This window comes from Lactuca saligna, chromosome 5, assembly GCF_052625555.1.
Source record: "Lactuca saligna cultivar CGN05327 chromosome 5, ASM5262555v1, whole genome shotgun sequence".
Taxonomy (NCBI): Eukaryota; Viridiplantae; Streptophyta; class Magnoliopsida; order Asterales; family Asteraceae; genus Lactuca; species Lactuca saligna.
The window spans coordinates 308,026,010-308,036,503 of NC_136421.1; the positions used below are offsets into that span (position 1 = coordinate 308,026,010).

At 30.6% G+C, this 10,494-nt stretch overlaps 1 protein-coding gene across 2 annotated transcripts; it reads right to left on the reverse strand.

Moving 5' to 3' along the window:
• Positions 1-1,379: 1,379 nt before the first annotated feature.
• LOC145048545 (glutathione gamma-glutamylcysteinyltransferase 1-like) lies at positions 1,380-4,565 on the reverse strand. Of its 2 annotated transcripts, XM_078997069.1 has the most exons (8): positions 4,337-4,565; positions 3,492-3,648; positions 3,143-3,381; positions 2,879-3,042; positions 2,751-2,802; positions 2,445-2,672; positions 1,906-2,361; positions 1,380-1,773 (listed from the first exon to the last, which is right to left on the reverse strand). In XM_078997069.1, the coding sequence occupies exons 1-8, from the start codon at positions 4,409-4,411 to the stop codon at positions 1,687-1,689; spliced, it is 1,458 nt and encodes a 485-aa protein (XP_078853195.1). In that variant the 5' UTR covers positions 4,412-4,565; the 3' UTR covers positions 1,380-1,686. The 2 variants fall into 2 exon arrangements, with proteins under 2 accessions (XP_078853195.1, XP_078853197.1); XM_078997071.1 differs by lacking the exon at positions 4,337-4,565 and having other exon boundaries at positions 3,143-3,392; positions 3,492-3,608.
• Between the last annotated feature and the right edge of the window lie 5,929 nt (positions 4,566-10,494).

Below are 10,494 nucleotides of genomic sequence, written 5' to 3' on the forward strand. Positions count from 1 at the left end.
AATATATTGGCTGTTTTATACTTTATTTTTATTTAGTTTCTTATTTAAAAGCGTCTTGTATAAAAATTATATTAACCAAAAAATAATATAAGTGATAATAACAATTATTTTTATTATTTGGAATGTGAAATGTCTCCGAAAAAAAACTATTCACCGATGACACTTTTCCTTGTATCATACCAGATGAAAATGTAGTTGTATATTATCTGTTTTTTGTATAACGAATCCAATGTAAGAAAATACATACCGAACAAACACAAAGACAATCAATAGACTTAGAACAGATGTCCAATAAAACACGAAAGTTCAAAATTTTCTATATTCGATTGGCTAATATGGTAACTGTTTTTTTGGAATATGTTCTCTAATAACAAACTAATCTTTTGTCGCCGCTTTGCGCGGGCCAATTGCTAGTGTGTGTATATATATATATATATATATATATATATATATATATATATATATATATATATATATATATATATATATATATATATATATATATATATATATATATATATATATCCAGTTTAACTTGAACTAATTCTTATATTATCTTATTATTAGTTTGTATGAAAATATGAAAACGACGGCACAGAAGAACAACTTTATAATAAATGATTTTATTTTAACATTCAAATTATTGTCGACGAAACGTTGTCTCTGAAGAAAAAGTTATCATTTGCCATTTGGAATTGCCTTCATAATTTCTTTGACATATCGTGTCACTTTAATACAATGCAATCCGAGAGTTGTCCACACTCCACATAACATGCATGTGCACCACTAAATATGGGCATATTTAGAAAAAAAAAAAAAAAAACTATGTCGCGTAAAAAACTACAAAAAGTGCAATTTTATTTGTTTATATCCATGGATGGCTATTTATAAAATAAAAAAACTAATTTTTTTTTGTTATGTTTGTTTTTCTTTTTCAGAAAAAGAATCTCTTAAAAATACAATTCAACTTCGTTCATTGGTGAATACAATAATATTCAATAATCAACAGTGATACATTTGTATATTGATATCGATATCTAACTGTAAAAGATCAAAAATTATAAATTTGATAAGTTTAGTTAAAATTTTCAAATAAAATCTGAAAGTAAAAAATAATATCCTTAACCAAGGAAGAAAAATATTCACTAATTAAAGTTTCATTATTTTTTCAAAAGAAAAAAAAAACAAATATAACAAACTTTATCAGTTTTGTGTGATAAACATTGATAATTGATATCCATATAAAAATATATGTTCCTACGTTATCACGAGAATTAGCGTTCTTATTTGAATATGGACATGTCATAGCCGTTATTTGATATCTAGGACCAAAACATTATAATATTTACAAATAATAGTTATTTTAATAACATATGACCTGTTGAAATTCCCATATCCACCATCATATCATATATAAGCATTCCATAGGTTACAATTTATTTATGTTCCAAACCCAACAGTTAGATTTTATTTATACGATCACATTGGCACATCAACAACTATTTTTTTTTAGTCTAATAAACTATAATAATAATAATCTAATACTTTTGAAAAATAAAAGATAATACTAAAATACAATTTTGATGAGACCCAACTTGTATCCTTTTTAGTTATCAAATATCTGACCTTTTCAACTTTTGTTGAATCTGGTCCTGCAAAAAGACCAATCTGACCTTCTAAAGTAAGCTAAACGAGTGGCGCACCGAAATCTTCCTCTGTTTCTTCATCTTTGCATCGCTTGAGAATATAGAGTTGACCACGCAAATGCATAATCTGCAATGTCATAAATTAAATCTCATGATCAATAATAGCCCTAATTCTTATGACAAAACTATAACTTAAAATGTCTGATTTAACCCTTAATGTGAGCTACTTAACAGTATACAAAGAGAATATGAGGGATACCTCTTCTTGAAGCAGAGTAGGAAGACTATCTATTGAAACAAGGCTACTTATATCCTTCAGAAGCTTCTCATCTTTGATCCCAAACCATGTTTGTGGTGGCAACGCCAGTAAAAGCACAGTGAGGACATCATTAGTTGCAGGGTGCATTTCTAAAGATGAAGGAACAAGCACCTCCACTTGTTGTACCTCAATGCCATTGGTCACTGTTCCCGAGACAACTGTAACAGCTACATCTCCATTGCTTTTTGTTTTTACACATGTTTTCTGACAACAATATCCATTACTGTTTCCTTCTAGAAACACTGCACCCTGGCAACACAGACTATCTGCAATATCAGTCAAACAGGATTCTTTACATAAACATGGAGACTCTTTCTCTCTTGATTTCCCAGTGAACAGAAAATCTGTTACGTGTTTATGTAGACGAATCTCTTGTACTTGTTTCAAGATCTCTTCCTACATAGAACACAATATACAATGTTATGTTATATCAAGTATGAAGTATCAACACACTATTAAGGTGTTTTTTTACAAGATACCTTAACATCAAGTCTTTCTTTTTCTTCTGGACTTAGGGTTTGACCAGCATCTTCTCTTCGTCTAACTTCAGCAACCCACTTGATGAATTCAAGAAAATTTGATGGGAGAGAATTGAAAACAATTGCAACAACATCCTTCACATCTTTCACATCCTTACAACTTAACAGTTTTGGAACATCTTCAACCAAATACTCAGCAATCTTGATCCAGCTCTCGTGCTTACAGCTCTACAACAAAGATTCCCAAAATTATAAACAACAGACTAAGATCGCATTCACATTCACTATTTAATCACATGAACAAACCAGGGTGTACAGAAGTGCTGGTGATCGATGAAGCCTGGATATGAGCATGAATCTGAGAAAGAACAAGATATTAGCCATGACCCCAAAATCAATGAACTGAATTAAAGTTTTATCATTTACTGATTTACCCTCTACGAAATCCACTTGAATCATCGATGGTATCCATGGCTTCCCATAGGAGTGTAAGTGGGACCCAATGAGGAGGATACTTAAAGCGAGCAACATCCAAAACTAACACCATGTCCCTTCCTGCATGATAACCACCAATTGGTGAAAAGTGCCCACTACCTGTCTGCATTATAAAGAAATCACTTTCATCATATATCATATATTCATATCCAATAAAAATGGAGAAAAGTCGATACACACTAGAGCTTAAAGTTAAAACTAGCCTGTTTAAAAGTCCCTCTGTTATACGATGAGATCAAATGGCAATCATCAGAAGTGGAACACGCGATTACATGCCTGCGAAAGTCATCAATATTGCTTTGATTTGTACGAAAAGCTTCAACTTTGGCTCCAGAACAATGAGCCAAACATACAACTTTCCCAAAAGAAATGCCTTCTGCTTTAACCTTTTCCAGAGGCTCACAGCAATCCAGCATAGACTCATCAAACCATCTCCAAGGACCTGCAACAGAACTGATTATCAAAATATAAGACTGAAATTATTTATATACCCTTATTTATCTATTACTTTATTAGATGATTAGAGCTTGCTAAATCAAGGATACAGATTACCTTTCCATTTTCTTCCTGGATCAATCGAAAGTGCATTCAAGACCATGGCTAGGGTAGCTAATCCACAATATGCAGGTTCTGATTGTGTCTGAAAGTAAGAGATTAACTTAAAAAAGCCTTCCATGGTTCCACCTTGTATAGCTTCTATGAACAATTGCTGCAAATGTAGACCAAATCCGGAGATTAGTTGCAAGAAACAAGCAGGCAAAAGTAGTGGCTAAGGCAACAATGCACTCTTGACCAGAATATTGAAACTTATATTTTATTGCTTAATGAGATTAAATGGCCATGGGTAATATCCGGCGACTAGTACCATAACAACAGCGCTAAAAGCACTCCTGAAAGCCTATTTTGATAAGTCTTAAGTTGAAATGCAATCAGATGTAGTGAGCAATACAAGGAATTCCTTCCGAGAAGAAGATCCACACTGCGGTTCTTTTAGTCAAACCTAGTCCTTACCAAATGAAAACTGGCAACATAATTTCTGCAAATTGAAATCAATCGTATTCTACTTGTAACACTTGTTATAAAATTAGATGCAAATTATCCCAAATTTGAAGTCGAAGATTAGTTCATTTGATGTAAGTGCGTTACTGAGTCATAATGTATCTCGATTTTTTTGAACTTTAAACATATTACGTCTTCGTACACAATCCATACACCTATTTAGTCGACATTCGACCTTTTTAAAATCAAACTAATATCCACATACTAATTTAAACGATCGAAACAAAACTAAAACGGAGATAAAAAAAAAAACTAGTTTCAAAACAGCAAGACAAATTCATCAAACTCAAAAACCTAATCGAACACAGATGGTAAAACGATAGGAGTAAAGAACCCACCTTCCCTTCGGGAGAAGCGAAATCAATAGCAGGAGGTGATGGAAGAACTCTCCTATAAAGACCTGCCATAGCCATCAGACGACAATGTCAATATCAGTCGTTGGTTTCTAGGGTTCGTATAAACCGAGCGTATTTCGACAATCGTAACAAAACCCGCGTAATTTTAACGGTTTCAAAAAGGAGGCTAAAATGCCTTACGAAAGATATAGGAATCGCATCTCCACTTAAGGTGGGCTTGCTTTTGTGAAAGATAGTGATCGGATATATATATATATATATATATATATATATATATATATATATATATATATATATATATATATATATATATATATATATATATATATATATTAGGTTATAACCCGTGGAAACCACTTTTATAATCATTATATAGACAATAAACTAAAATAAAATATCAACAAAAAAATAGTGTAACTTTGATTGTAAGAAAACATGAAATAATGTGAAGTTACATAAATTATAGCAATGTACTTTCAAAGTACATTGCTATTAGTTGTAAATTTGTTTTAGTTAAAAAAAACAACAATATAATTGACATTGATGTTATTAGCCAAAATTAGTATAATCTTATTGAAAAAATAAAAAGGATCAAATGGTCATTTACATTCAATGTGTATACAAAAAAAAAAGTAGTATCATGGGCAAAACAGAAATTAGATTGTGTTTTCATAAGCAAAACAAAAAGTAGCCTTGTAGTTTCATAGACAAACTGAAAATAACATTGTACTTTCTAAGGTTAAGAAGTTATTTGTAAACTGAAACTACAATTCCAAAATAGCACTTAAAATGTACAATGCTTAAATAAGAATAATGTGAAACTAAGACATTGGTACTTGACGGTGTCTGATCCTTTGTTTAAAATTCAAAAAATGAGAATTTAAAATTCAAAAAATGAGAATAGTATGGAATTTAAAGTTCAAAAAATAAGAATAATATGGAAAATCAAAATTTCATATTATTTCCTTATTTGACGGTGTCCGACCTATGTTTGTTTCCCTGATAAGATTGAGTCATTTTTTGTATTGTGATTATAAATAAATTTATAGACAAGAAAGTGTAAAATCGTAAATTACATAAAGTAAGATTTTTACTTTTAAACCTCTTGAACAAATTAAAAAACCTAGATGTGTACCTCTGTTTGATTGGTGTTGTTTAGGCCAAAGTTGTGTATGTAACAATCAAGATAAACCCCTTGAAGAAAATCAAAATGTGGAATGGTAATTTGCATATTAATCCATAAACTAATAACACTATATCATCAAAGTCAAAGTCGTAAAGTGCCATGAGGACTTTTAATAAACAAGTTAAGTATATATAAACAGAAAAAAAATAAAAAAAAATAAATAAATAAATAAAAAATAAATAAACAACTGTAGGGACTAAATCTGGATTTCAATCAATTTTAGTAAATAGCCAAAGAATTGTATGTACGTACACAAAATGCTAAATTAATTGGTGCGAGTTTATACACTATGAAAGCTACCATTTATTTTGGTCGCAAAATAATAAAACACCATAGCAGTAAAAATGATAGAGAAGGGCACCAAAAATAATAGAGCATAGCAGGAAAATTGATATCTTCACAATGACAAAATTATACAACACCATCTGCCACCTTTACTAAATAAACTTGAAACCGATGAAATAAAATACCGATGATATAAGAACGTTATGAAGACAATATAGTGGATGATTACACACGTTACTATCATAGATGTTCTATTAACCACGTTACTATCATATAACAACTTAATGCAAAAATAGGTTTCTACAAACATATATATTATATACCGTTTTTGTTACAGGCTAAGTTCATTTTCCCTTGTATAGTATGCTAATCAACATTATCTATTAAAAAGCTAATCTGCAGCAGAAAATAATTTCAAGTTTGAGTGCCTACAACTAATAATAACTTATGGATTTCTCCACTATAGTATGTTAATAGGTCAAAATCAATCTACTCCTAACTAAAAGAATATAGAACAATTAAGTGAGTAGTGATGGTATCATGGGATAAAATAGAAGCGTAACAATCGATGCTTTTGTAGCTTAACCAGCCTTAATTAGATAATTTATTCGTCAGCAACTACCAAGCTGGAATTAACTTAATATTAGTTTTCATTCTAAAAAGCATCAAGTTCCCAACTTTACAATAAAATTAACCGTCGTGCTACAATCTCCAAATTATACATATGCGCCATTGTTTCTTAGATCTAAAAAACAACTTCTTAACCCAAAAACATGAAACAAATCACCAGCTAACCATTATGACTGCAAACATAAATCTATTTCAATATATCATATTCAAACACATATTGGGTGCTCAAGATGCTTAAATTTTAATATGGGAGGATGAAATATCATAAAACAGTGAAAACACACATAGAGAACCAAGTAACAAACATTTTTAAGAGGTTGATAAACTTGGTTGATCAAAATATTTCATTTTGAAATAGAGAAAGAAGCATAGCCAGCATCCATTATAGAGCTACAATACACAATAGAGTCGTGAAGGGAAAAATAATACTAACAAACCAAAAGGTGAGGAAGAAGGGTGGAAAGCATTTAGACGGGATTTGGGGATCTATTTGGGTAAACCCCAAACAATAGATCCAAGGTAATCTAAAATTGAATTGTAAAACAGACAAAATTTACAAAATTAATACGTCTTACCTGATTGAAACTGGTAAAACGATTAAGAAATTGACATCTTCATATTGACCCACCACAAACCTTTACAGAAAAGAATCGCAACATATAAATATATACAGAATAATATACAAATACCAAAAACTACCCACATCACTCACTCAAGTAAATGATCGAATAGTTGGTATGCAAATGGAAATCCAAGATCAACTGGAAAAGGTAAGAAATTGATGCAATAGAAGGACCATCAAGTTCATATACAGATGAAAAACTGGAAGAAGAAAACAAACAGAAAAAATAATTCAGAGCCATTACCAATCTTTAATGTCTAGCTCTGACCCTCAATAGATAGAAGCTATAAGAACAAAAGAAAACACTTGAGATTAAAAATTAGAACTAAAATCAAGAATTTACCTAAATCGATGCTTACTTGAGGCATCGTCATTCTTCAACTCTCTGTCTTTACTAACCAGAAGCATTACGTGAGTGTTGGGTTTTGCAGATTGAGAATTCCAGCATTGGCTAATAAAGCAGATGGATTTAAAGATTCCGACGGCGGCTGAAGGTAACGGAGGTGGTGACAACACCATTGATGGTGATAGTGGTAATCTAGGGCTTGTCTAATAAAATTAAGAGAGTGGAGAAGAAGTAGGTGTGTGAAAAGTTTAAAAAGAAAACGCGTGATATAGGGGAAGGGGAGAGATTCAAGCGATAGGAGCTGAGATCTCGGCCGGGCAACCGTGATTGATCCTGATATTTAGGAAGTGAATGTCGATGGTAGCAATGAGTTAGTGGGCGGGAAACATAGAGCGTAAATAGCTAGTGGAATGACACGTGGCAGTAAACATAGCTTAAAAAATGACACATGGCTGGTTTAGGAGTGTTTTATTATATATATATATATATATATATATATATATATATATATATATATATATATATATATATATATATATATATATATGGGAGGGTTTATGCGAAAATGCAAATAATTTGCGAAAACGCGAAAACAAGAAAACCATATGATATTATGTCACCTCAACATTATATTTTGGAAAATAATTCATCCAAACTTTGAAATACATGATGATAATCGATGATAGATGATAGACTATTTCATATTAGCAAAGTATGATTTTTAACATTTTTATTATGAAAACATGAATTTAAAAATGATTAAGGACGTGAAAAAAAATATAATTATAAAAACCGTCTTTAAATCTATATTATCATAACACCATCTAATGTAAACTTACTATCTTTAATTTATTGCTAATAAAATTATTTTTTTATAGTACATGTATCTAATTTTCATAAGATAAAAGCTGTTTTCGCGTTTTCGCAGGATATTTATATTTTCGCATGAACTTACTCTCTCTCTCTCTCTCTCTCTATATATATATATATATATATATATATATATATATATATATATATATATATATATATATATATATATATATAGAGAGAGAGAGAGAGAGAGAGAGAGAGAGGATATATATATATATAGAGAGAGAGAGAGAGGTGGGTTCAATTGAGAAAATAAAAAAGGTTGAGGATGGGGGAATCATTCTCAGCCACTCATTTAATCTAAGTATAAAAAGACACGGTGACAAACTTGTAAATATGATAACAACCTTCAATCTCAAATACGTATCTGTAGATAATTAGATTACAGTTCAAACCCATTCATCGTTCATTATCCAACTTTCTTCTCCAACCTTCAACAATCATCCAGAGATCTTCAATTAAACCATCATCAACATCATCCAGTGTTAATCAATCATCGATCTTCGTTAATAACATTTTTATCAACACGATTCAGCAGTTAACAACAAAAATTGATTTTTGGTTCTTTTAATCCAACCTTCAATTCTGCTTGAATACGATCAGATCTTCAACATCTACGATTAATTATACTTCCAGCGTCATTAGATCAACATCATCGATAATCAACAGAAAATTCACTCTATATCATTCATTCAACATCGATTACCAAATAAAACTTCAAAATTGAGGTTAGAAAAAGATCAAATCGTTTTTTTTTTTTTTTGAAAAATTTCATATAATTCTCTATCAATCTACTATATCTACTATTTTGTAAGATTTAAATAGTCAAAGGATCATGTTTTTAACATTTTTAAAAAGGTTAAATTGTATGCACTCCAACTGTTTGATGTAATGCATAAACTAAATTACCACGTTATATTCATATATGAATATGTTTTCCCACCTGAATCAGTATATGATTATTAAAACAAAAAAACAAATATGCAAGTCTGTATGTTATTCATATGTGAATAATATATAAAAATTATATATATTTGTGAAAATACCTTGTAATGTTCATATGTGAATATATTGTGTAATATTCATAAGTGAATATATCATCTAATATTCACAAGTGAATATACTATGTAATATTCACATGTGATATACCATGTAATACTACGTAATATTCAGATATGGAAATATTATCTAATATTCATAAGTTAATATATCATCTAATATTCACAACTGAATAAACTATGTAATATAAAAATACCTTGTAATATTCATATGTTAATATACTGTGTAATATTCATAAGTGAATATTGTTGGATTAGTGTCTAAGTCCATAACTATTTTGGTATGTACTTGACCCGATGGTGCATGGTCCTTTTGGGTTGCCTTCACCAAAGCAACTTGATAGGATGAATTATGGAGCGTAAGGATTAAATATGATTTATTAATGTATTATGAGAATAATATATTAAAGGAGAAATCATATTGTTTAATTAATATTAGTCAATAATTAATTGGTAATTAGTTTTGTGACTAAAAGAGATTAATTAAACTTAAGGGACTGGAATTGTAATTATAAGATAATTATGATTTGGGCCATGGATTGCCTTATATTAAGGGATGGACGAATTCTAATGGGAAACCCATAAGGAATTCGTCCATGGGCTTAACTAAAGGAGTCTATGGGTTGCTTAGGGCTTAAGCATCCAAATTAGGGTTTCCTTGTTAGATAACCCTAATAGCCCAACTATATAAAGACCCCTTAAGGCTCAAAAACGTGGCTAAGCTTCTTGTAAGGGTTTTACACACGTTTTTGGCAGCCTCCAACCTCTCTCCTCTTCATCCTCTTGCTTATGGTGTTTGTGAACCATTAAAGGAGTGACACTTGTGACTCTAAGCCTTCCAAAGTCAATTCAAAGAGGAATTAGGATTGTTATTGCTACATAACAATCAAGGTAACACTATAAACTTATTCTCATGATAATATGATTATATGTATGCTAGAATTAGGGTTTATAGTCTTGGATTCAAAGCATGTACAATAGAGAAACCTAGATCCAAGCATTAGGGTTTGTATGAGCACATAGGATGTCTTATGACCAAAACCCATCAGTGGTATCAGAGCCTAGTTTGGTTTCAATTGTATTGATGCATTGTATAACTGAAAAATTCGTTTTCTTGGATTGTGGAGGCTGGACTCGCCG